A 25,456-nucleotide genomic window follows, 5' to 3' on the forward strand; every position below is an offset into this window, starting at 1 on the left:
TTGCCGAAACGGCTAACGAGAAAAAGCAAAGAGTTAGCGTTCCTCAATTAGGCCATCCAGCCGCGTTTGCTATCTTCTTTGTTTATTGCTCGATCAGTTAGATTGATGGTGGTGAGCATATCCCTACTTTTACTGACTGATCATCCTTTTGCTCCACTCCATCAGTAGCCAAGTGATAATTCAAGATCACTACAGCCAAGGTCCCAGATAACTCCAAGCAGCCCGAATTTCTCAAATCATTCACCCTTTTATTTTCTTCCCTTGCCTCTAAAATCCATCTGCAAACCGCTTCCAGGCTAAACTCAGCTGTGAATCGTGGATGACCAGTACCTTTTTCTTAACCATCGTCTTCCTCCTTGGTTTCTTGCTTTTTGTCCTCCAAAGCTTTTTGGCGGACATCAATCTTCTTTGCATCCTTCCTCCCCTCCCTGAAAGCCTTAGCATCCTTTGGCTTGGCGCCTCTACGCCTGGGGCGCCCGAGCTTCTGATTCTTCGCTTTGAGGAAGTCATCTGCGATCTTGGCCGCCGTGTCCCTGAATAACATAAGTTGCATCGCCGACTTCCAATGCGGCTCCGGCTCTGGGCTTTCCCTCGCGGAAGGGGTGGTGGGCTTTGGCGACGGAGGAGCAAGCTGCGGAGAAGGCTGTCGTGGGACACGGAGAGGAGAGATCGAACTGCGCTTGTTCATGTTCTGAACGAGGTCGTCAATCACCTTATCAGTATCGCACAAGTGCTGATCCGTGTTCTCATCGTCATCATGAATGAAGTCCGGTTCGTCGTCATCACTTTCGTTTTCGTCTTCCTTGCCGTTGTCCTGGGGTGTGGTAGTGTCCATGTTCATCGGCCCTCCACTCTCTGAATGGGTACTTTCGAGGTCAGAGCAGGCATCCAGATCTGCTTCCAGACCTGTGTCATCCATCTCAAAGTCAAATGGTCTTTCGGAGTTGTTGTTCTCCGTGGGCTCTGGATCGGGCTCATCTTCTACAGTCGGCTGTAGTCGCTCCAACTCCTTCTCCCGTTGCAATTGCTCCTCTTTCTCTCTATTAGCCAATTCCTCAGCTTCGGCTTCCTTAGCTTTCTTCATTTCCTCTTCTTTCTCCTTCTTAGCATCACGATAGAGCTGGTCAGCAATACCAAGACAGTAACTATTCGTTACAGCAATGCCTGTCTTGAACCGAGCCCAGTCCATAATAAGATTGTATATCTTCTCGAAGGCCAATGCTGCAGATGCCGTGTTTTGCGCGATTCCGTAGAAGACCCACCTCACCATAAAACGATCCTTGGGAGTGCTTGAGTAGCATTTGACGTCGAAGAACCTTCTCATAGCCGATGCCAAGTCAGAAACCCATTGTCTTATGGGAATCGGCACCTTGGTTCCGTCACGGCGTTCAATCGTGACTTCGCTAGATCCGGCACATTGTGCCTGCTCTTCAGGCGTCTTGTGCTGCATGACCTCGGCCTTTTCCACATTGTATTGGCGCATCATCTTTCCAGCCAGGAACATTGCCGCCCTCGCTTCTGTTTCAGAAGCATTTTCGTGCTCTGCGCGCTCAAAACACTTCTTGATCTTCGAGAGAACGCTGTCGTCAATTGCCGGAGCTCCCGGGATGTCACTGGTTCCTGGCGCTCGTTTCGTAGTAGCTTTGTAAATTGGAGGTGGAGGTTCCTTTGCGGGTCGGCCTCTCTTCCTTGAGGGTGGCTTCTTGTCTTCTGACTCTCCCTCAGATATTTGATCTGCAGGTCGCTTTGTCCCTCGTGAAGTGCTGATATCTGATCCCAAGTGTGAGCCTTCGGTACCCTGATCTTCTGGATCAGGCTTGATCTTCTGCGGCTCACTGATGTTTTGGGGTGGTGCCTCGGGGTCTGGGGTGCTCTCTGACTTGATTCTAGTGGCTGGTGAAGCGCATCCAGGTAGCTGAGAAGAAGGGTTGCTGGAAACCATAGTAGCTGGTGTAGCTCCCTCCTCACCTTCGCCATCAGACTCAGTCAGGTCAATGACAGTTTTATCTTCGCCATGCTTGGCGCAGCTCTTAGTAGTCATGCCATGCGTGCTACCTTCTGATGATACGAGTTTGTCAAAGTTTTCCGTGCGTGCTAAAGGCTCATTGCTAGTGTCTTGATCCATGAAGCCAGGCGTGAGCTCGTGCTTTATAGCAGCAGCTGAGCTGCGAGTCTGTTGTTCATTCGGTGTGCGCCCGAGGCTACCTTGGTACGGGTCTCCATTCGTCGATGAAGCTCGGCCATCGTCAGGCACTGATGGGGCCTTTTCTTCGTCTTGCTTGCGACCCGGAATGGGTATGTTGAGGAGGAATGGATAAGCCATGGTGGATCAAAGCGTCGCCGATAGATGCTCAGCCAAAGTCCACGCGAACGCGACACTCCCGTGGTGAGGCGAGAATCGCTCCGAGCGTCGAAGCCGATGCGAGGGGTGGTTAGAAAGCAGGTGCGAATGACGTGAATATACAAGCTGAGAATAGACCTAGGTTATCCATCCACTTGACCTCGTACCCATCTTTGGTGATATTTTTTGGTGTTACGATAGAAGCACTGGTCTGAGAGACAGAAAAGCGCGCTGAATTCATGAACCCTACAGGCTAAGCCTAATCGGGAACCAAAACAAAGCATACCAGGAAAGAGCGCCTCCGCTCTTTCCTCTCGCTTCGCGAAACGACGCGTCGTCGAGAAATTCGCGCTCATGACGCGTTTAACCAAACAAACGCGTACGATTTCGAGAAGGCAGCTCTTCAACAGATAAAGCGAAACGCGGCACAAGCGAAAGTAAATTTCCTGCAATAGAGCGAAGACCCTTTGTGACCTTACTTTGCCAGACATTTTAACACATGCTCTTATTCTCGCATCTAAGAATTGACAATGACACAAAAAAGTCTAGATAATAGCCTCTACCGCCTATAAAAGCCGTGTCGTTCCTTTCGAGGGTGATCGAGACGGATTATTTCCTTTTAAACATACTGCGGCTCTCTGTAGGTAGCCATTGAGCACGTGGCAAGACCTGGTATACCGAACCTCAGTTCTCACTGCCAATCGCGAGGGCTGACTCAGTAGCTCTCTCGTAATTTCATACATTGCTTGCCGTGGTCGTATCACGTATCCAAAAACAATCCCATCCACACAGATATCCATCCCTGAACGCGACCCTGCATCCCAACTCAAACCTTCTCCACGTGGTTCGCCACGGGCCCCATCTTCTCCGGATCCTTCTCTCCCTCCTCGTCGGCCACCATCATCGCCTCGCCCAGCCCCTTCTCCTTCCCCTGTAGCCTGCCCACCTGCCACCACTTCCTGACGAACAGCTGATCCATCGTCTCCATGCTCCTGCCCTTGCACTCGGGGAAAGCCAGCCACACCCACACGACGCCGACGGCGGTGAAGGCCGCGAAGAGCGCGAAGGGGCCCCAGGCATGCATTGTGACGGTCATGTTCGGGAAGAAGCGGGAGATGAGGAAGTTGAGCACGTTCTGGTATCCGAACGCCACGGTGACGATGGCGCCGCGGGAGCGCGTGGGACAGATTTCCGACGTCGTCAGGGAGAAGACGGGAGCCCAGCCGAAACCGTAGCCTGTTTTCGAGTTAGCAAGGGTTTGCCATTGTTTTCTTTTTCATGATAGAGCACTGACCGACGGCGAAAATGCAGATGGCGACGATGGCAAACCAGGAAGCAACCGTGGGACCGGAGTTGGCGGTGTCTGCCAAACCCAGGAAAGCGCTTAGGTAGATGAGACAGCAGAGGTTGAGGGTAGCGCCGATGAGGAGGAGGGGTCGGCGGCCGAAGCGGTCGGACAAGAAGACTGCGTACAGAAGGACCGAGATGACCTTGACACAGCCGTAGATGGCGGTGAACAGGAGGATCTGCTCCGAGTTGAGACCCATGGACTTGAGGATGGTGGGGGCATAGTAGGTGATGGAGTTGCCACCAGAGAAGATGAACAAGGTCTGGATAATCATGACGAAGATGAGCCTCTTCCGGATCGACTCGTCCGTTCCGCAGAGCTCAAAGAGCGTCTTGAACGCTTTCATGCCGCGTTCGGCCTCTTGGTCGGCGTAGACCTTGGTGACCAACTCTTCGTACTCCTCTACAAAGTAGGGGTGATCCTCGGGAATGCCGCGAAGATTCAGCAGCGCCGTCTTGGTGTCTTCAAGGCGACCGCACATTGCCAGATATCGGGGTGTCTCCGGAAAGACAAGAAGTCCAGCGAAAAGACAGATGGCAGGAATGACTTGCAGGATCATGGGTGTGCGCCACTGCCAAGGTGATGAGCTTGGGAGGTGTAGCAATGCCCAGTAATTGATCCAGTAGGAACCAGCCACACCGCACATGATATTGACGTTGTAAAGAGTCGACATGGCTCCACGAACAGCCTTGGGTGCTACCTCAGCGATGTAGATGGCACCGATTGTCATGCCGAAGCCCGAACCGAGACCAGAAAGCACGCGGCCGACGATGAGTTCGGGGAGGGAGCCAAAGTTCGCCGCCATCAGGATGGCTCCAATGAGGTAGGACGTGGCTGCGATCCAAATGCATGCCTTGCGTCCCCATCGCTCTCCAACTGGGCCTGAAATGAGCACTCCGACGAGTTGCCCCTTTTCGACGTTAGTACGATTTGAGTGGGTTCTGAGCGACAGTTACGTACCAGAAGCATAGATGATACAGCCCAACCGCTCCAATTTGTAACCTGGTCAGTCGTCATATCCGCAGTGCCGAAATCTTCCTTGAAAGGCTTCATGCTCATGATGCCGGAGATGTTCGCTGTATTGACGCCATGCAAGCCTCCGCAGCACGAGGCCCACAGGACCGTGATCCAAATCCTGAATCTGAGGACCTCCTTTGGCGTCGTTGCCAGGGCGTCCTTTGAAACCCAACCGCCGGCTGCTCCCATGTTGACTGCGCCCGTTGGATGGCTCGGAGAATAATTTGGCTGAGGGAGGGTATGAAGAAATCCAAGATAAGCTTGAGAAGGTCCAAGGCCAAAGGACAAGCAAAGTCAAGACACGTTTATATGGCTAGCAGGCTTGACCAATCGCGTTGGAGGCGAGTAAGTGGCCGATCCTATCGTCTGGTAGCTGGAGCCGTTTGCGGGGTAGTGGACGCCTGTCTCCGCAGCTTAGGCGGCCTGTGGAGCCATCCTGAGCCAACTGTGGCGTGTCGTATGTCATCTGTTGAGGTTGTACGGAGACATCCCGTCGACGCTGTGGAGTTCGGGATCGGGACCGCCACCGACGCGGACTGCTCCGAGCGAGTTGGCACGTGGGAGGTGCTAGCGCCTTTTCTGCACGCCCGAGGGAGCCGCCGGGGGGACGAAACTAGTAAGTCCGGCTACCAGGAACAGGGAAAGGCCAAGCTTTTGGAAGTTCCGGCCAAGTCCTGGACGGAAGGGTCCATGATCTGCCTCATAGTGTGCCTGTGGACTAGTCCCGGACTCATCCTGACGGGTCCGCATTGCATGAGTCTGGCCGCAAACAGGTAGCCGATGTTCGCCACAATGGGGACTTTGTAGCGGTCAATGTCCGGTAAAGGCGAGGCTTTGCATCGTATGTCCGAGATTGATGTGCTCATTTTTACAACGGCTTCGGGGAGCAGTCCATATCTTGTTCGAATGTCTCGTCAACTTTTGTGGTACATGAGCTACATGAACGCTCTTCTGTAGTCTTCAAGATCATATTCAACATCAAAGGCGTTGGCACCCTCATCTTGCTTTCTTCAATGGGAAGCTCCTTGGCTGAAATCAAAGAACCTTTTTCCATTCCTTGGCGGACGCCAATCTTGGCAGCGCTAAGGAGATGGTGATTGCAAATATTGATTCAGTTGCCGACTTTCATTCCGACTCTGTTGCGTAGCATTCGCAAACGCTTGTTGATCACCTTGATCCGAATGGCTAAAGTCTTGCGGAAAGAGGAAGTCATTCCACAAATCAGAGAGGCCATCTGCAGTGTGGTGCATGTTCCCCAGTTCCTCAAGCATATCCGGAAGCTGTGTTTCTCTTTGGAGGACGGAGTTAAGGATGTGTTCTATCTCCAACTCGTCCGGAGTCGGGAAGTGATCCGCACCGGAAGAATCCGTCAGCGCAGGATCTATAGCCGATAGCGTGTCTGTCGAAGTTGCAGTTGGCCTGATTTGTTTTGAAGGCCTGTCCATCAATGACTGCATGGTTTGGCTCGCAAGACGCTCGAAACTCGCTCGGGCTTTGCGAACAAGGGGCCACCACTCGCCTGCTGCGCTAAGCAGGTTGGAACATACTCCAATGTCACTTGCCAGCTTGGCGAAAGAATTCGATGTCTGAATTGACGGTGATGTCCAGAGGCAGTACAGCAAGGTTGAGCCTGCTAGGAATATGCCGTGTATGTTTCGCCAGCTGAAGAAGAGCTTATCGCTATCGTAAAGCGTGCCATACACCCGAAGGCGCTCCACAGTGTGTTTGAAACATCGCTGCAGTGACTCTTCAGTCGGCCTTAGGAAGACCTGCGATGGCTGGTATAAGAGGCACATGGTTGCATGGTAGTCAATCTTCAGTTTGGCAGAAAGCCAACCGCGTTCTTGCTGAGGAATACACTGCACTGCTCTCGGACACTCTGCATCCCAGCAGTCCAGCTCTGTGCGAAGCTCTTCCTGACGGTCTCGCAATGCGGCCTCAGTTTGGGTCCCCGGGTTGGTCTTGGGCAGAAGATAGAAAGTGTGCTTGATTCGAGAGACCAGCTGCGCTATCTTGAAGATTTGGATGGAGAACGGAAGGTACGACTGGTCCGCTACCGCTTTGAGATCGCTCGGGCTAATTTCGATAAGCTTCGGGAGCGAAGTATCGAGAGTATCATCTGAAAAGCCAATTGGACGGCCTTGTATGGCGCTGAGTCGCCTGCATTGCGTCAGCAACGGAATCGGCGGAGGAAAGCAGAGGCATTACCTTTCCAAAGAGTACATGCAGTAAAACACCCTTCGTCTCATCTGATGAGCAGCCTCAGAGAAGCTATCGCAGGAAGAAGCATCTCTATGCAAGCCGAGCTCCACGGCGAAAGCCATGCCAAGGTGCACAGTGGCCCAAGTATTGCTACGCTCGGTGCTGGTGAAAGATCGCAGCACGAGCAAAAGGATGATTTGCAAAGCGTGCAAAGAAATCTTGCTTATGGCAGGGTCTAGGGCTGCTTTTGCGGCCTCGTGAAATTTGGTAGGGTCGTACTGGTAGTCTCTCTTCTGGGTTTTCAGATTTGCGGAAATGCCGAGAATGAGAAATAATTGGGTAGCTGCAGCGAAGACGGAGATGGCAATCTGTTTGCCATTGTTGAGATTCTGCGCGTCTTCGCCATTGCACGGGAACCATTGTTGGCTTGCCGGCCAGCCGTTGTACTGGAATGAGGTCTCATCAACGACATCAGAGCAGTGGTACAGAGCATCAGTCATGCACTCGATTGTAGGCCTGTGCAGGAAGGGATACTCGGCGTGGAAGTGGCGGAAGAACATGTTTGTGAGGTGGCTGCAGTCTCGACGAGAGGGCAGGTCCTGTGAAGATGATCAGTGAAGGAACAGCGGCGAGCAGGTACGATCATCGAACCGTCCTGAGCATGGCGTAAAGGCGGTGGACTTGGGCAACATGGGTCTGTTCCAGCCGGCTCTCTTCGATTTGCTCGTACACAGTGAATGGATCAGCCTGGCTTCCATCCACAGAGGGCTCATTGCTTGACGCAGGAAACAGCGAGGCGGGATCTTCTTGGTTGGCGCGTAGCATGGGGGTAAAAAGGGAGCCTGACGACGAGCCCAGATAGTGGACTTGAGAGGAGTTCACGTCGAGCGACAGTAGCCCAAGATGGAGGGCCATGGAGCGAGCGCTCTGTTCGACAGAATGGGATTGGCCATGCTCTTGGCCTGGAGCGCTGTGAGATCGCTTGACGCCTCTATTCTGGCCGATGGTGGGTTGGGATTGCTCTTGGGGTGGTGCAGGAGATACTGTTTCCGTGTTGAGAAGCGGTGGGCCTGCGCTAAGATCGACATTGGGAAGCCGGGTTCTGATGATGCTCTCTAGCCACTCAATGCGGGCGGCGGCGTTGTGCTGGAAGCTGAGCAGGTGGTGAGAATTCAGAGTGGGTGTGCAGGGGCAGCAGCAGTCTCACGCTCTCGAGATGCGGCCGGCAGAGGTGCGCGTGTCGACGTCGATGCACGGCACCTGGGCCTTGGAGCAGTTCTCGCACGCAGGCACTTTCCCGTCGCACTTGTGCAGGTGGGTCAGCAGTCATTCTTGGCCTGCAGGGTGGTGCATACCTTGATGCGACGGTCGCGGCACCGCTCGCAGGCGAGGCGGACCTTCTTGGGCTGTTTGGAGCCGGCGTCCATGTTGATTGCTGCAAGATTGAAGATACTAGAGCGTGCGTGTGCGCGACGCGAGCGAGCACGACTGCCTGCCCTAACGAACGAACCACGGCGCCGGGGACCCCGCAAAACTTGGCATCGCACGTCCTACTTACTTACGCCCCGCTCCCCGCCCTTGCTTCTGCGCGACATACCCAATCACATAATCTGCTGACCGTCTTTCCGTCCTCAGCATCGCCCTGCCGATCTGGAGCGCTCCGCCGAGCCCGGAACCACCCATCACCGAGCCTCAACCCAAACCCCGCGAACTACTGCCGCCATGTGCGCCTTATCCGTCTTGCTTTATCCGCCGTCAAGAGATGTAAACAGCTCTAGACACTTCGAACGCTATACTCTCGAAAAATCACTTGCAAACCTCAGACCATGGCAAACACGCAAACACCACTCGCCAATGGGGGCGTCGACACCCATCACCACATTTTTGAGCGTAAGTCCGAGCCCATAAGTCCGTTCTATCGCTCATGGGCTTGCAGCTTCCAAATTTGCCTATTCACCTGACAGGCACCTCACTCCCCCCGCTGCAACTGTCCAGCAATTCCAAGAATTCAAGAAAGCCCAAGGCCTCACCAAATCGGTGCTTGTTCATGGGCTGTCATACGGACATGATTGTTCCTCCTTGAAGCATTTCTTGAAAGAATTGGGACCCGAGACAACCCGCGGCGTTGCAGTGGTCGACCTCTCAACCCCGGAATCGGAAATGCAGGAGATGCATGCGCTCGGCGTGCGAGGAATTCGCCTGGATATGTACAAGCACAATGCCATGCTGGACGTAGAGAAGCAGATCTGGATGCTGCGCTCCTACGGCGACAAAGTGCAGCATTTCGGGTGGAGCCTGGCTATGCTGCCGCTTAACCCCGAGAACTGGGCCCGTCTTGCACCAGTAATCCGCACCCTTCCAGTTCCCGTCGTCACAGACCACCATGCCCTTCTAAAGGGCACGAGCATGCTCCCCGAAGGCATGGACGTCCTCTCTCAGCCCGGCTTGGAGCCCATTCTCGAACTTCTGAGGTCCGGCAATTTCTGGATTAAGCTGAGCGCGCCCTATCGCTCTTCGGATCAGGCGCCTCACTACGATGATATGAAGCTCTTGGTGCAGACACTGGTGAAGACGAACCCAAAGAGAGTCCTCTGGGGAAGTGACTGGTAAGTGATCCTATTGCAATAACACTACCAATAATTAAATATCTCCAGGCCGCATACCCCTCGGATGAAGCTCCGTACAAAGGAGGAAGCATTAAAAGAGACGCCGTATCTCCAGGTGGATGACCGGCAATGGCTGTTAAGCCTGCGCGAATGGCTCACTGATGAGCAGTGGCAGCTGCTCATGATTGAAAATCCCCAAGAACTTTTCTGGTGGTAATGGAAATTAGAATATATCTCAATACATGATTTCATCTCATAATATTGGTCTAGCAACTTTACAATGTGACCACAAAGGTCTCAGCGCTACCGAACATCCCGCTCTACCGAAAGCGGGACCTTCGTCGGAAGCTGCACCCTCTCATGACCTCGGCATCGTCATCGGGAAGGGAACAGTTCCTCGTAACTATTCCGTTCAAGTAGTCAATATGCCTAATATGATTGGTCGGACGGCTCCGGGTGGCGCTGCGGCAGTGGGAGCAGTCCGTCAGTGGCCATAGCTCCTTCTCGGACCGCTCCTTTTGGATAGCAGCTCTCTTCTCTAATACAACAAAACTGTCTTCACAAAAATAATTTACTTGCCATGGAGCTTACCCCGCTGTGATCTTTAGAAGACATGACGTTACTGCGCAACATACAGCATCTGCGCAGCTCGCTGCCACACACAAAATGCGCAGCACGGCGCTTCGCCACTGTTTCTGGTGGAACAGGCATCCAAGGCATGCAAGTGCCGATGAACCTGCTAGAGAAGGTGAGTTGTGAATATTCTTGAGATTCCAGGCGCTGACCTCCACTTCGAATGCCTTTCTTCCTTATCCGAAGCTTCAACGCAACCTAGAACTTCTCCGCCAGCGTCTGAACAGGCCGCTTGTGCTCTCAGAGAAGGTCCTTTACACGTAAATGCTAAAACATGAATTTCCTACTGAAGCACATTTCTAATTGAATAAAGGCACCTTTGCGAACCGGAAATCCAAGAGCTCGACCGTGGAAAGTCGTTCCTCAAGTTGAATCCTGACCGTGCGGCATGCCACGATGCCACGGCAACCATGGCCCTGTTGCAATTCATCAGCGCAGGACTGCCAGAGGCTCAGTTGCCTGTCACCATCCACGGAGACCATATGATCATGGCAGAGAAGGGCGCGGGGCCTGATCTTGAGAATGCGAAAAGGGAGCATCGCGAGGTATGGAAAGAAAACAGCATCGAAATGGGGCGGCGTTAAACAATCGGACAGGTTTACGCATTTTTGGCCTCGGCGTGTGCAAAGTACAATATGGGCTTCTGGAGGCCCGGGTCCGGAATCATACATACCATTCTTCTGGAAAACTACGCCTTGTAAGTGGAACTCTTGAGGCAATACGCGCGGAAGTACTGACGTGAGGAAGCCCGGGTGGACTCATGATCGGAACCGACTCGCATACGCCAAACGCCGGCGGGTTAGGAATGCTTGGGATAGGCGTCGGTGGATCTGACGCCGTAGACGCCATGGCTGGAATGCCATGGGAACTACAATGCCCTAAGGTCATGGGTGTGAGACTGACAGGGAAACTTCAAGGTTGGGCAAGCTCGAAAGGTGATTTTCTTCCTTTCCCTTGTCAAAGGTATGTCTCGTTCTCACACAAGCTACAGATATCATCCTTAAGCTCGCCGGGATTGTATCCGTCTCTGGAGGAAAGGGAAAGATCGTTGAATTCTTCGGCCCTGGAACCGAGACACTCGGTGCTACTGCTATGGCAACGATCTGCAACATGTCGGCCGAAATTGGCTCGACGTCCTGCATCTTCCCGTACTCTGACGCAATGGCACGGTATCTGTCAGCAACGAAGAGAGACTTCGTAGCAGACGCCGCCAAGAACAATATGGGGCTTCTCCGCCCCGACGAAGGAAGTGACAAGTACTATGACGAAGTCATCGAGATTGACTTGGACACTTTGGAGCCACATATCAACGGACCCTACACCCCTGATCTATCCCACCCGTTGTCTAAATTTCCCACCGAGGTCGAGGGCAGTGAATGGCCAAAAGAGCTATCACATGCCATGGTTGGAAGCTGCACGAATTCTTCGTGGGAGGACTTGAAGAAGGCCTCCGAACTGATCCGTCAAGCCGAGTCGGCGGGACTGAAACCGAAAGTGCCGTTCTTCGTCACAGCAGGCAGCGAGCAGGTCCGAGCCACTGTGGAAAGAGATGGTATCCTGAGTGCGTTCCAAGAAGCTGGCGCTGTTCTCTTGAGCAACTCCTGTGGGCCTTGTGTCGGTCAGTGGAACAGGACAGAAGTTAAAAAGGTAAACTCTCAAAGCTCAAACAGTATCCCTTGACTGCGTCGACTGACATTCACAAGGGGGTGGCAAATTCTGTTATTTCTTCTTTCAACCGCAACTTTGTAGGAAGACATGACGGCAACCCTGGAACCCACTCGTTCGTCACATCGCCTGAGCTCGTCACGGCTTTTGCATATTCAGGATCTCTCCAATTCAATCCGGTGACAGATGAGGTCTTGGACAGCAAGGGGCAAGCATTCAAGTTCACCCCACCCGTCGTCGACGAGCTCCCTGCATCATTCGAGAGCGGACAGAACTACTACCAAGGCCCCGCAGAGGACCGTGAAGCACTTACCGTCGAAGTAGACCCGAAGAGTGACAGACTCCAACTGCTCCAGCCATTCGAGCCCTGGAAAGCTGGAAACGCCGAAGACCTGACCATCCTCATCAAAGTCAAAGGTAAGGAGTAATTCCAGACCAGCGAACACTCTTTAAGCTCACACTTTCTTCCTCCTTGAAGGCAAATGCACAACCGACCATATCTCCCCTGCCGGCCCCTGGTATAATTACCGCGGCCATCTCGAAAATATCTCCAACAACCTCCTCATCGGTGCCGAAAACGCCTTCCTCCCTGGCGCATCCAACCGTGGTCACACTCGGGATCTCACCACCTCCCCAACCCCAGCTATCCTCCCCGTCCCTGAAGTCGCCAAAAATTACAAGCGTTCTAACATTCGCTGGGTCATCATCGGTGAGAACAACTACGGCGAAGGCTCGTCGCGCGAACACGCCGCACTCGAGCCGCGCTACCTGGGTGGCGTGGCGGTCGTAGCCAACTCGTTCGCCCGTATCCACGAGACGAACCTCAAGAAGCAGGGGATGCTTCCGTTGACGTTCGCTGACCCGGCAGCGTACGACAAGATTCAAGCTGACGACAGAGTGGACATCTTGGGCGTGGAGGACATCAGGCCCAGCGAGCAGCTAACGATGAGGGTGAGAAGGAAGGATGGGGAAGTTTGGGAAACGAAGCTGAATCATACGTTCCATGAGGGCCAGATCCGATGGTTGATGTCCGGATCGGCGTTGAATTATATCAAGTCGCAGAAGTCAAAGACGGGGTTTTAGAAAGGGCATATACCTACATCCATGTGTTTGTTTCCATCGTCTCTCAACTCTGTCACCCGCATCGTTGGCGTCCACCTTCTACGAGTCCTTCGAGTTGGCCTACTCGAACGCCGATTCCGGCGAAGAGCACCAATGCAAAGTCCCTGGGCACCGTCGAGCAATCCCCTACCGCTTGTTGCATACAATATATGCCGCACTGACACAATACATCTGCAACACGCCGTCGCCCCTGGTGTCGCCCAGGGTCCCCATCCCAGTCACCACCCAACCCAAAACATGCACGACATCACTCTAGATTCCCTTCCGTCGCCCCTCCCCCACAGTATAAGAACGAGGTGACGCAACTAGCCACATTCTCCCGAACCTTATCTCTCAGCCTTACCGTGTTCTGAGTGTGGTGTGTTCGTGTACGACACGACATGACCCCGAAAGCGCGCATACCGCTGATGTGCAATCAGGCGTCCAGCATCTTCGCCTACCCTTACCATTTACTTCGGTGACACCGACGTATAACGGAACCGTCTTATACCCAGGTACCTTCGTATCATGTTGGCTGAAGAAAGAATCCTCGTCTTATTCGCGCGCTGCTACTCTCAACCACCAGCGTGGCAAAAATGCCGGACGAGGAACCCAACACCATGACGGCCGAAACGATCGAGATCGAGTTCTAGGAGACGTGCGTGCACTCGTACATACCGCCATGTCCCTGACAGAGGGCAAAAGATAGCACAACACCATCGGTAACCGGCACACCGCCAAAAAAAAGCTCAAAGCTTCCATTTCTTCGCTAAACCGGGGGTCCGTTCGTCCAAAGCAAGTGGCGACTCTCACAAAGTGCGCGCATGGAGCAGCGGCTGCGCAGGCGGCGCGGGCCCCGCGGAAAACGGATAGGCAACAGCCGTCGCTGGCACGACAGTTAATCCCCCTGAGATTGCTGCTCTATTTTTGTGGGGAAGGGAAAGTGGGAAAGAGAGCAAACTGCCTTGCGGCACTTGCACGACAGAGCAGCAGAAGAAGAACAAACGCACGTGCATGGCGTGATCACGCAACGCAGAAGGACGCTGTGGCAGAGGGACGGTCCCTTCCTGGCGCGCGGACGTTGAGCAAAGAAGATTGGCAGTCGAGACATGGTCAATCAGCGCCGAAGGAGGGGAGATTTGCCTGCCAAGCTACGATTGCGACGACGACTGGCGGCGGGCGGAGCATGCACGTACGCAGCCCCCCACGGAGATTGGCACGAGAGATTGGCAGTCGTCGAGGGCGTTCGAGAACAAGTGATGCGCGCGACGAGTCCGTGACGAAGTTTCAATAGTCTCGTTTGCCCTTCACCCCGCCTCATCATCGGCGCCTGAACTGTGTGTCGTCGTGTGTGCGCTGTGGAACGCCTTGGGTTGGCTTCTTGGGGTGAAGGGGCGCCTTCGGTTCGTCAAGTGAAGCAACCGGCTCAGGGGTTAGCCAAGTAGTCGCCGCCAAAAACAGAACACCAACGACAGTAGAAACGAACCGGTCAAGGGAGCTAGGGCGAGCACAAGCTCCGCCGCCCCCAATCCAAGCAACAAAACGTCGCCGGCCCGTCCTTCTGCACAGCCGCAATATCAATCGGAATTGCGTGCATGCGGCTAAAATGAAGAACCTTTTCGAAGCATTGCGTGTCACAGGACGTACGCGGCGGAAAAGCTTGGCCGTGACCTCGACGTTTCGGCGCGTCCTTCCGGATGCGACGACGGGAGGATTCACCTTTCGATAGAAGGGCCCAGGGGCCTGTGCCCTTCTGGATAAGGGAGATTATTGTATGAGCTCGCCTTCTTTTTTGGGCCGGAGCACGGTTCGGCATCGGGGCTCGTGGGCTCACTTGAGGCTCTGTCCGTGATGCGCCTCCTGCTGGGTCGGTCAGCGGGGTCGGTTACGATGCGCGATAAACGCAACGACAAGCGGAGAGACGAAGAGTGTGTGTGTGTGAGAACGCGGAGGATGCGACGACCGAGATCTCCTGATCAACGAAAAACAAACGAGACGGAATGTGCGCACGCTCAAGTTCTGTGAAAAAATCGTTGCATTCTCGTAGTTGAGGCTACTGTTCGTCGAAGATCAAATGGTATCCGTAATATTTACACCAGAATTTGAAAAGATGGGTCGTCATCTTGTGAGAGCAACCAGTAAGAGCCGGCTTATTGGATAAGTTGAATAGACAATAAACAGACACTGGTATCGTAAATGTGCGAAGAGTCGAAAAGCCGAAATATCTAGGAAAACCAGGCGCCGATTCTTTTTTTTCCCTTGTCCACGCCAATGGCCGATATCTCGCGCTTGGAGCTCCAATAAAAAATGATTATAAACAATCCCTCCTCTGCCCTCCTAGTTCCGCTTCATTAAAAAATTTCCGGGAAAAAAGAGGTCGTGATTTAGTAGAGGATGGTCTTGACGGTGGCGGTGCTGCCCATGTTGCCGCAGCCACCGGTGGGAGCGCCGTCGAAGGTGCCGTAGGTGGCGCCCTCCTGCGAGCCGTTCTCGCAGTTGACGAGCTCATACTCGAGCCAGCAGGACTCGGCACCGTCCTTGCACTTGAAGACGCACGTCTCCATGTCGGAAACGCAGTTGCCGGTGTCGATGGTCATGTTGTGGCCGCCCATGTTGACCTCACGGGAAACGTCAACGCAGCCCCACTCGCCGAAGGTGTACTCGCCCCAGGTCTCGGAGATCTGGCCGTTGACGAGCGACGTGTCCTGGTAGACGGCAGCCCAGGCACCGCTGGCGCCATTGGCGAAAGAGAGAGTCTTGTTGGTGCCGGCGGGGATGGTGATGGTGATGAGCGGGTCGTTGGCGTTGACCCACGAGGCAGCAGGGCCCCAAACAACAAGGACGACGTCCTCGTCAGACTGGTTGCTGTACTCGTTGGTGTAGTCACCGTCATCGCCAACCCAGACCTGGGCCTCGGCCGAGCTGACGGCGTTCTTGCCAATGGCGATCAGGCCAAGAGCGAGGAGCTTAGCCTCGTGGATGGCGTCGAGCAGAAGACCACGGTCGTCGCTGCGAAGCGTCAGTACAGGATTCCTTAGCGCTTAGTCTGTGGCACTCACACGCTGCGGGCCTCGTGCTCGCGGTGAAGACGGGCGTGGGAGCGGCTGCTAGCCATGGTACCGGTGGCGGCCAGGGCGCCGAGGGCGATCGAAGTGAAGCGCATTTTGAAGGATTGGATTGTTGTTGTCGGGATGGATCCGAAAGAGTGGCTGGACGACTGTTGTCGAGAGAGTGACTGGAATAGACGCAAAAAGAGTGATGCGAGTATTCCTCTGCGGAGCTGGCAGTGAGTGAGAGAAAGAGAGTTCTCGGGGCGTGGGGAAGAGTAATAATAAAGAGCCCAGCGGCGGTGGTAATTAAGGAGACATGGGTGGGCGGGAAAGACCGCAAGACACGCTGATAGGAGGATGACGACTGCTATGCCGGTGGGGGTAAAGGAACACACGCGGCTCGACTAATGGGGGCGCCAGGCTCGCAGAGCAGGGCCGGCGGATGAGCGAAAAAGGAGGCGAGGGCTGCTTGGACAGCGCGGCGGCCAGTGTGGGCGCATACGGGAGGAACAGGCGGCCGGCGTGGCTGTGGCCTATGCCCAAAGAGACTAGAAACAGCTGATCCGCAACAAGCTGCGAATCGCCAAGCGCCCGGCATCCAGGAACCAGATGGCAGCCCAAGACTCCTGCTCCTATTCTTTCGCTGCTGACCGCCGCGGGGCGCGCTTGCACGGCGGCTGCAGAGGGCTGCGGTGCGCGGCGCCGGTGCGGGGAGCGCACGCTGACACGTCCGGCACTGGCGCGCGCGCTGAGGAGCCAGCTGACGGCGGCTGCACACCCCGGTGGAGCCGGGCATCCAGCGCGAGTCGCCAGCCGCGATGGCATTACGCAGCTGCGTCGTCGGCGGCCGCGGCATGCAGGCTGGAGGTGCAAACTTGCTGGCCGTCCCGCTCTTCGGTCCCACGGCGTGTGCCAACGGCGGGCAAGGCTGCAGCGGGCGCGGCGGGCGGGCAACCGGTTGGCGGCCATGGTGGGCTGCAGGCCAGACCCACGTCACGTGCAAAGAGCGGGCCGGGCTAAATGGCGCGTTCCTGAGGATCCCCGAAAGCGTGAAACACAGTGTCGAGCAACAGCCGACGTCCAGAACATTGGCACGGCGCTGCCAGAGCCGCGGGCGCCGTTGCCAAGCGGCTCAGCAGCTCTCGACCCATGGGCTGCAAAGCTTTGATGGGCGGATGCTCGTCTTGGCGCCTGCACGCCCACGTGGGTCCCAGAAGAGTCGCTCTGCTGGCTCCATCCGACGGGCCCGGTTGGCAAAGCTGCAGGAACGGGGCCCAACCAGCGGGCGTGCCTGGTGATCCTGTGGAATAAGCTTGCTGGTGTTGGTGATACGTCACTTCTTGCAGTGCATGCTTCGCAACCCCGCACCGCCCGTCGTTATCGGCGTCGCAGGGCTGCAGTGCGATAGCTGATGGAGGGCTAATTTCCCACCTCAACCTGTCGCTGGCATTGGCCTGCGCTCGGCATCTGCAGCCACTTTTCGCTCTGCCGCCAAAAACTCTGTCTTCAGTCGCTGTTGCTCCCGACACCACGCACACTGACGTCGCTTGGGATGCCTAAATCGCGCGGGACGAGTCCGGTGTTCAAGTGCCTCTCGGAGATCCCGCATCCGGCTTCTGGGCCTCGATAAAGCGGGACCATAGCGCACGAAGCTGACTGCTTTTTGGCCTGGTTGGTTTTTTCCCTGGGGCCGTGCAGATCGTGGAGAAGTGCTGAGGTCATGCTCCTTCGCGCATGAAGTGTCGGGCACGATTCTTCCTGCGCTAAGTTAGTAAAATCTGGCAAGAGGCTCGAGTGAGGCGAAGTGGCATGCAGCAGAGTTTTGCCGAAACGCGGCTTCGACACTCAGACTTTTCAGCTGTCCCTTCGTCAGCCACAGCGTCCATTGGTGGACGAAATGGTAGCTTCGACAAACCGAAAAAGGACCGGAAAATATTACTCTTCACCTGGGACTTCCCCACCTTCCTCGATTGACAGGTCTAGCGAGAAAACCAAGAGAGACAAACCGAGCCGACATGTGAATCGCAAAGACCGACCGCCAAGGAGCCGTGGGGGCGGTGTTGAGCTCGCGGGAACGACGAGCAATGTGGAGGCGTGAAGTGCAGATGAAGGGCCAGCTGTTGGAGTAACACAGGTGCTGCTTGGCTTGCCGCCTCTGCCTCATTCCAGGGCACCTCTGGAGCGCCAGGCGTCACCACCGCGCTCTTTCAAGACATGTTGGCGCGAGCTGACGACGGCAGTTCTGCAAGCTGTACTTTAATCGGCCAAGGCCCTTGTTGGATGGGTCCACACGTACTCTGGGCAGCAGCTTGGTGAAGCCACGTAGGGCAGCCTGCTATGCAATAACAACAGGGCAATAGGCAGCGGAGGGTTGGTGTGCAAGACAGGCGTGACGGAGCCTGGGAGCCTTGTGATACCAGGTGTCTCTGTCGCAGACCTTGTGACGCGGGCAGGTGTAGTGCCGAATGTCGTGGCCGGGCCATTGCACACACTCGGTTCACAACCGAACACACCACCGACCCGCCGCTGCCGCCCAGGACACACCACTGCCATTAACTATCGGACAAATGCCTCCGTCTCGCTCGCCTCCAGCAGTATCTATGAAACCCTCGGCTCCACGCTCCGCCCTCCCTGGGCCGTTGCCGGTGTCGGCGCAGCAGCTTCCTACTCACAACCAGGCTCCAAAGAGAAGGTGGTATGCTTATACTCATTCCGCACCGCCTTCCCCCGCAAACGACCACGCGGCCCGAAGCGCAATATTGAAGAACAGCCACTCATATCCCTCTCGCACCATGCGACCCGCTCTTCACTAATTCCTACACGTGCCCCGCCGCTCAGCAGGCCGCCAGCCAGGCCCTATGATTCGCTAATGTTAACAATACTAATCCTTTGCTTGGCTCATGTGCACCTGCATATACCTCACTCTGCTTTCCTCTTTCGGCCGAGGCCTCATTTCGTTAAAGCCACCGCGACAAGTGCTCCTTCTTTGTCTGTTTACTTCTTCTCGCCGTCCCTTGCATTGCTGACGCCCGCACACGCACGCCATTGACTCCTCATCCCAGATCGTCATCTATGATGCATGCACCCCCGCTCACAAGGCCTGTTGGAGCCAGGCTTCCAAGGAACACCCCCCTCGTGGCGTCGGTCGTGCAGAGATGAGCCCTATACCGATTGCCAGGTAGGGAGTCCTTTCGTCTCGTGGAATATTCCACGCATACGAATAGCCCTTCATCTATCCACGCGACCCGGGCTCCGGGTACTTCATCTTTCGGCCAACATCAGCCGGAACCACGCCATTGGCTGTTTGTATATAAGGCCCCATGGGTAGACCATCACGCCAGCCCTATGAGTCGCTCCTTCGATCCAGGCTTCGGCACACTCGCCGAACGCCTTTGAACAAAACGGGTATCCCCCGGGGAGCGTTGCACATGGCTTCTGGGCACCGCCATTTCTTCCGCCGTGCAACAGGGATGGCCACCTGCCCCATGGCTGTTCTAGCTTTTCCTTATCCACAAGTCGTGAAAAGTATAAAGCCCGCCGTCGCAAATCTACTTCCTCTTCAGCTCAGCAGTCTGGTGGGCTCTCTTTCTATCTACCTTTGACACTCCTTGACTTCAGTTGAAAAATTTCTTCACACCCCCCGGTCACACTGCTAGCCAGTCGTGGTTGCACTTGCGCTACTTGACCAAGCTTCAAAGTCTGGACTTCACGCTTCGTCAATATGTTCCGCTACGCCGTTCCAAGCTTGCTGCTTGCCACCGGCGTCACAGCCCTGCCAGCCGTTCAAGATGACGACTCCCTCAACTACTCGAACACTACGGCAGGATGGACTCCGGTCAACTTGACCACTGACTACTTGGACCTCCAAGTTGGAGGCGACTCCTCCGTTAGCACTGCCAGCGTTGACGCTGCAGCCGCCTACGATCTTGTGGCCAGTTATACCTCGTCCAACTGGTTTGACAGCTTCGCTGTCCAGGCTCTCGGTGTACGTAGATCGCTCCACTCAAGTATACAACACTGACTTAGTCCAGACTAACGATCCAACTGGTGGATACGTCAACTACCTGTCTCAAGCCGATGCTCAGTCTAGAGGCTTGTATCAGATCAGAGGAAACCAGGTCTACATTGGTGTCGACAGCACTACAGTGCTGGACCCCAGTGGATCGGGTCGACCCAGTGTAAGAATACAGTCTAACACTGCTTTCACTCATGGACTCTTCATCCTTGACCTTGCCCACATGCCAGGTAGATTCAAACTGCCCGTATTTCCATGCGCTTAGCTAACAATCGTTTAGGGAGCATTTGCGGAAGCTGGCCAGCCTACTGGATGTATGGTAAGTTGCACTTCATGGATACTTTTCCCAATACCGTACTGAGTGCGTCAAGGTCCGAACTGGCCAAACAGTGGCGAGATTGACATGATCGAGGTAAGCACCCTTCGATTAGTCGACATGGAACAAGAACTTACCACGTCTGAAGGGAGTGAACAATCAACAAGTGAATCAGATGACGTTGCACACAGCTGCTGGCTGTACCGTCACCGTCGGAGAGGGAGGCCAATCCGGAACCTCCGGAAACACCAACTGCAATGCCAACACCGCCTATGACGGTACGACATTGAGCTCCCATTTCCATTAACTTCTTACTAAGCGCGTCACAGGTTGCGGAGTCACCAGCAACACCGCCAACTCGTATGGTACCGGCTTTAACAACGCCGGCGGCGGTGTCTACGCCACGTTCTGGAACCAAGGCAGCATCCAGGTCTGGTACTTCCCGCGCAGTTCCATCCCGTCCGACATTTCGTCCGGCGGCACGCCCAACCCTTCGAACTGGGGCCAGCCGATGACCCACTTCGCGGGCTGCTCCTTCGACAACTTCATCCAGAACAACAACATTGTAAGTCTCCAAAGCAACGCCCCCGCGCTTTAGACTGAGTGAATGGCTGACGGAGCAAAAGGTCTTCGACGTAACCTTCTGTGGCCAGTGGGCCGGCAATGTCTGGTCCTCCGGCACCTGCGCTTCTCAGACTGGCAACGGCAACTGCATCAACTATGTTGCCAACAACCCGGGAGTCTTTTCCGAGTCATACTGGCTCATCAACTCCCTCAAGGTCTACACTGTCCCGACTTGAGCAGTCGACGCAGAGTTGAGATGGTCGCAGTCATCCCACAACCCATGCGTTTCCCCCTGTATATACTTTTCGCCTCTCTTTGCGGCTTTTTCATACGCTTTGGAGGAGTTTGGTTATCATGTTCCATTTCCAGTGTTGCAACTGTCGCTACAGAGCCGCCTATTCTTTCTGCACATATCACATCTTCAAAGTATATATTTGGTAGAGGTCACATAAACCAAAGCAAATGGAACATACTGTATGCATCGTTGTTAGCCTCGTTGATGACTGTCTGATGCAGACATAACTTGCCACGCAGCGCTACATGGTTAGCTATGATTCTTCCGCTGTACAACGTGACATATACGTATCTCGATTTTTACCTCCACTCCCGAAGCGAAATCGACGACACCAATCAAATATACATACAGATGAGAGTGGAGATTTATGATATCCGTTTTCTTCCCCCGCTTCAGTCAATAAGGGAACATGCTTTTTTTCACAAAACAGCATCCCCGCATCCAATCCCTCCCCTCGAGACCCCACGGACCGAGGGCCGAGATACTTCTTCTCCTACTCCTACACCCCACCACATACGACGACCACCCTTACAAAAATATCCACCGTACATGATCCTTGTGGAAAATTGACTCTAGAACGCCAACTCTAAATGCGAGCGATATATCCTTTCTTCTTCTTCGTCTCTTTCAGTCAAGAGAAAGAAAAAGAAAAGAATGAAATTCCAACTATTGGGTAGTGTTGCTCACTGTTGGGAGGGGAGAAATGTCAGTGGAAGACTGGTTTACGTTGGGAATCTTTTCAATCATCGTCCTCCTCCTTCTCCTTCTTCCCCTCGTGCTTCTTCTTCAACTCCTCCTTCCACAGCTGGTTCGCCTTCTCCTTGTTGACGTCCTTGAATACGACGTCGAAGACCTCCGAGTACCAGCTGACGGGCTTGCCTTCAATGCCATCCTTGATGTTCTATCGTGGAAAAACGTTAGCAGCTGAAAGCGAAAGGGGAGAGGTGAGGTATCAGAAAAAGAAAAGGCAAAACTCACCTCAGGCAACTCCAACCAATCACTCAGATTGTCCTCCGGGAACACAATCATCTTGGCACCAGCCCTCCTCGCCGCGACCGTCTTCTCCCTCAACCCACCGATCCTCAGCACCTTGCCCGTCACCGTCAGCTCTCCCGTCATCGCGATGGTCGGATCGAGCGGGTGGTCGAGCGCCAAGCTCAGCAAGCTGGTTGCCATCGTGATGCCAGCCGACGGACCGTCCTTCTGCACCGCGCCCTCTGGGCAGTGCATGTGGATCTTTGCGTGCTCGAAGAAGCGGTTGTCCGGGAAGTGCCGGGCCATGATCGACTTGGCGAACGAGTAGGCGATCACCGTCGACTCCTTCATCACGTTCTTGAGGTTGCCCGTCCGCTCGAAGCCCGGCCGCGACGACGCCGTCAGCGCGTTCTCGAGGATAGACTCGACGTACAGCGCCGCGCCGCCCATCTGCGTCCACGCCAGGCCCATGGCGACACCCGGAGGCGTCGTGTCGTAGAGGCGGTCGGCGGTGAAGATTGGCGGGCCGACGTAGTCCTTGAGGTTGTCGGGCGTGATGCGCACGTGGACGCTGTCAGGAACCTTCAATGCGACACGAGGCGTCTCTGTGGTCTCGTTCTCGATGTTCTCGGGTGTGTCCTTGACATCGGTGTTGTCTTTGCTGGCCTCTTCCTGTGCGTGCTTGCCCTCCTCGGTGAGGGCCTTATCCTCCGACAAGACGTCCTCGCCAAGGTCCTGGATAATCTTGAGCGCCGATTTTCTGTACACCTTCTCGATTTGCTTCTTCAAGTTGCGCACTCCGCTCTCGCGGCAGTACTTGTTGATGAGCGCAGCGATAGCCTCCTTCTCCAACTGAACATCGACGTCCTTGAGACCACTCAGTTCCTTGGCGGCGGGTGCAAGGTAGCGCTCCGCAATAGCCATCTTCTCATCAGCAACGTAGCCGGAGAGTTCTATCATTTCCATACGGTCCAGCAGGGGCCGGGGAATCGTGTCGGTCATGTTGGCCGTGCAGACGAACAGAACCTTGGAAAGATCGACAGGCACATCCATGTAGTGGTCCAAGAAAGAGCTATTCTGTTCAGGATCGAGCAGCTCAAGAAGCGCCGACGACGGATCACCCTGGTGACCGCGACCGATCTTGTCCACTTCGTCGATCAGCACCAGCGGGTTCTCCGTCTGGCACTTCTTGAGCGCTTGGATGATCCGTCCGGGAAGAGCACCGACGTATGTTCTCCGGTGACCCTTGATCTCTGCGACATCGGTGAGACCGCCGACGCTGAACCGGTAGTATTGCCTGTTCAAGGCCCGTGCGATGGATTTGCCAATACTAGTCTTTCCGACACCGGGCGGGCCAACCATGCAGAGAATCTTGCCCTCAACAGTGCCCCGCAACTTGCCAACAGCGATGAACTCCAGAATTCGGTCCTTGACATCCTTCAAGCCGTGGTGATCCTCGTCTAGGACCTTCATGGCATTCTGAATCCCGAAGTTCTCAGCGCTCCGTTGGCCCCAAGGGATCTGCGTGAGCCAATCCAGGTAGTTACGGGTGACGTTGAATTCCGATGCGGCGGGTTCCAGGTGCGCAAGCTTGTTGATCTCCTCATCGAAGACCTTCTTGACAGCCTCTGGCATCGCCAGCTTGCTTGCCTTCTCCTTAAACTTCTCCACAAGCTTGTCCTTTCCATCCGTCTCAAGGCCGAGTTCCCGGCGGATGCCGCGCATCTGCTCCATCAACCAATATTCCCTCTGCTTTTTGGAAATCTTCTTCTCCACATCCTTCAAGATCTTGTCCTGCAGCTTGGCGTTCATGTATTCCTTCTTCAATACCAGCAGCGCCTTGTGTAACCGGTCCTCGATGCTCATCGATGCAAGAGCAGCCTGCAGCTCATGAGATTCACCTTGGGCAACAGCAGCGGCAAAATCAGCGAGCTTTGCGGGGTCGTCCCCAACATTGCCGGCGCCTTGGCTCATAGAGAAAGTCGAGATCTGGTCCCGGAAAAGAGAGTTGATGGCAGCAACCTCCTTAAAAGTGTTGACCATCTCGCCGACAAGGGCGCGGATGTTCTGGTTCTTCTTGTCGAAGGGCTCCTCTGTCAAATTCTCGACATTGACCAAGCTGACCTCGTATTTCTTCAGGAAAGAGGTTGGCTCGTACTGCGCAACCTGCTTGGCTTGGTCCGCTGTGCCCTCCTCGAAGCTGGCCACAACATCACCCTTCTTATCCTGTGCAGGCTGGTCCTTGGCGGGCTGTTCTTGCTCGACCCCTTCGACAGGTGTCGTCTCAACCTTGGCGGCAGTCTCGCCTGCAGCACGATTCGGAGGAATCAGAGAGGTCATCTTGATGCGGCGGTGCGGGTACAGAACGGCAGTCATGCTAGGCTCCTCTCCCTGCACGGGGAACGCGCTGGTGATCTGGCAGAAGGTTCCGACCTCATGCACGTCATCCGGACTCTCAATCACGTCCTTATCCGCGTCATCGTCCTTCAGCAGGAAGGCGCCAATGTATGGCTGGCCTCTCTGAACCATATCGTGTATCGCAGCGGCAACTTGCTGGTTCCTGATGGTAATGGCCTTGTAAAACCCGGGGAATAACGGGCGCTTGCCAATTGGAATAGCCATGACCTGCGGGTAGACCTCCGGCACCGACGGCTTCTGCAACGAACGCTCTGACTTGCGTTTCCTGCCTCCACCCTCGCCGCTGGATGGCGGTGCCTCGCCGCCTTGTCCACCAGCTCCAGCTGCCGCGCCCTGTCCATTCTTGTGCGAAGGGATGGGGTCCGGCGTCTTGGATTTTGCGTCCGCTCCGGTTTCGGACTCGGCCAACTTCTCCTGATTATTCTTCTTGTTTTCTTCCTCCTTCTGCTCCGATTTCTCGTCCGGCGATGAGGACGGCGGTTTCTCCTTCCGGCGCGCCGGAGTAGTTGCAAAGTGGCGTGAAGGGAACGAGGCAATGGGACGGTGTCTCGGGGACAGTGGGGTACCGCGAATTACGGTGGCATGGTAAGAACGCGAAGCAGCAGAGAGGCTAGATGATGAGATACGGGTGAGGCTGCTAGGCTGTCGCGACGCCTGGCGCAGAGCTACCCGCCATGGTAGGTTCTGACCGTAAAGCATGTCGTGGCGGGCAGGCGGGATGCACGGCGATGGATATTTGGCGGCTGGAGTGCGGAGCGTGGCAAATGTGCGAATGTGAAATAAAAGAATGAGAAGGCTGCAGAACGAGACGACGCGCGCGCCTCGCAGATGGAGATGCAGGGGCGGCGGCGGGGCAGCGATGGAGGCAGAAGGTCTTCTGCTTGCCTCCGGCGTTGATTACGGATGCGAT

The 25,456-nt window shown here is 55.0% G+C and overlaps 7 protein-coding genes across 7 annotated transcripts; 2 read left to right on the forward strand and 5 right to left on the reverse strand.

Moving 5' to 3' along the window:
* Positions 1 to 337: 337 nt before the first annotated feature.
* LTHEOB_3317 (Ankyrin repeat protein) lies at positions 338 to 2,323 on the reverse strand (the record flags this gene model as incomplete). The annotated part of the gene is made up of 1 exon (XM_035512227.1): positions 338 to 2,323. The coding sequence occupies one exon, from the start codon at positions 2,321 to 2,323 to the stop codon at positions 338 to 340; it is 1,986 nt and encodes a 661-aa protein (XP_035363210.1).
* Positions 2,324 to 3,167: 844 nt separating this feature from the next.
* On the reverse strand, positions 3,168 to 4,895 carry LTHEOB_3318 (Sugar transporter; the record flags this gene model as incomplete). Its single annotated transcript, XM_035512228.1, has 3 exons — positions 3,168 to 3,577; positions 3,636 to 4,599; positions 4,650 to 4,895. 3 exons carry the CDS (start codon positions 4,893 to 4,895, stop codon positions 3,168 to 3,170), a joined length of 1,620 nt encoding a protein of 539 aa, XP_035363211.1.
* A 1,365-nt stretch (positions 4,896 to 6,260) lies between these two features.
* Positions 6,261 to 8,335, reverse strand: LTHEOB_3319 (uncharacterized protein; the record flags this gene model as incomplete). Its single annotated transcript, XM_035512229.1, has 6 exons — positions 6,261 to 6,336; positions 6,408 to 6,866; positions 6,915 to 7,507; positions 7,560 to 8,061; positions 8,116 to 8,213; positions 8,264 to 8,335. The coding sequence occupies 6 exons, from the start codon at positions 8,333 to 8,335 to the stop codon at positions 6,261 to 6,263; spliced, it is 1,800 nt and encodes a 599-aa protein (XP_035363212.1).
* A 399-nt stretch (positions 8,336 to 8,734) lies between these two features.
* On the forward strand, positions 8,735 to 12,895 carry LTHEOB_3320 (uncharacterized protein; the record flags this gene model as incomplete). The annotated part of the gene is made up of 12 exons (XM_035512231.1): positions 8,735 to 8,798; positions 8,845 to 9,514; positions 9,563 to 9,727; positions 9,816 to 9,913; positions 10,123 to 10,262; positions 10,334 to 10,407; positions 10,461 to 10,692; positions 10,744 to 10,844; positions 10,895 to 11,082; positions 11,139 to 11,794; positions 11,851 to 12,229; positions 12,291 to 12,895. 12 exons carry the CDS (start codon positions 8,735 to 8,737, stop codon positions 12,893 to 12,895), a joined length of 3,372 nt encoding a protein of 1,123 aa, XP_035363213.1.
* A 2,402-nt stretch (positions 12,896 to 15,297) lies between these two features.
* LTHEOB_3321 (putative effector 5) lies at positions 15,298 to 16,076 on the reverse strand (the record flags this gene model as incomplete). Its single annotated transcript, XM_035512232.1, has 2 exons — positions 15,298 to 15,922; positions 15,973 to 16,076. 2 exons carry the CDS (start codon positions 16,074 to 16,076, stop codon positions 15,298 to 15,300), a joined length of 729 nt encoding a protein of 242 aa, XP_035363214.1.
* A 3,608-nt stretch (positions 16,077 to 19,684) lies between these two features.
* LTHEOB_3322 (Glycoside hydrolase family 16) lies at positions 19,685 to 21,094 on the forward strand (the record flags this gene model as incomplete). Its single annotated transcript, XM_035512233.1, has 7 exons — positions 19,685 to 19,948; positions 19,995 to 20,208; positions 20,259 to 20,297; positions 20,350 to 20,390; positions 20,443 to 20,572; positions 20,624 to 20,859; positions 20,921 to 21,094. 7 exons carry the CDS (start codon positions 19,685 to 19,687, stop codon positions 21,092 to 21,094), a joined length of 1,098 nt encoding a protein of 365 aa, XP_035363215.1.
* A 798-nt stretch (positions 21,095 to 21,892) lies between these two features.
* On the reverse strand, positions 21,893 to 25,245 carry LTHEOB_3323 (Peptidase S16; the record flags this gene model as incomplete). The annotated part of the gene is made up of 2 exons (XM_035512234.1): positions 21,893 to 22,054; positions 22,132 to 25,245. 2 exons carry the CDS (start codon positions 25,243 to 25,245, stop codon positions 21,893 to 21,895), a joined length of 3,276 nt encoding a protein of 1,091 aa, XP_035363216.1.
* Between the last annotated feature and the right edge of the window lie 211 nt (positions 25,246 to 25,456).

Source organism: Lasiodiplodia theobromae (genome assembly GCF_012971845.1).
Source record: "Lasiodiplodia theobromae strain AM2As chromosome Unknown scaffold_8, whole genome shotgun sequence".
In the NCBI taxonomy this organism is placed as follows: domain Eukaryota; kingdom Fungi; phylum Ascomycota; class Dothideomycetes; order Botryosphaeriales; family Botryosphaeriaceae; genus Lasiodiplodia; species Lasiodiplodia theobromae.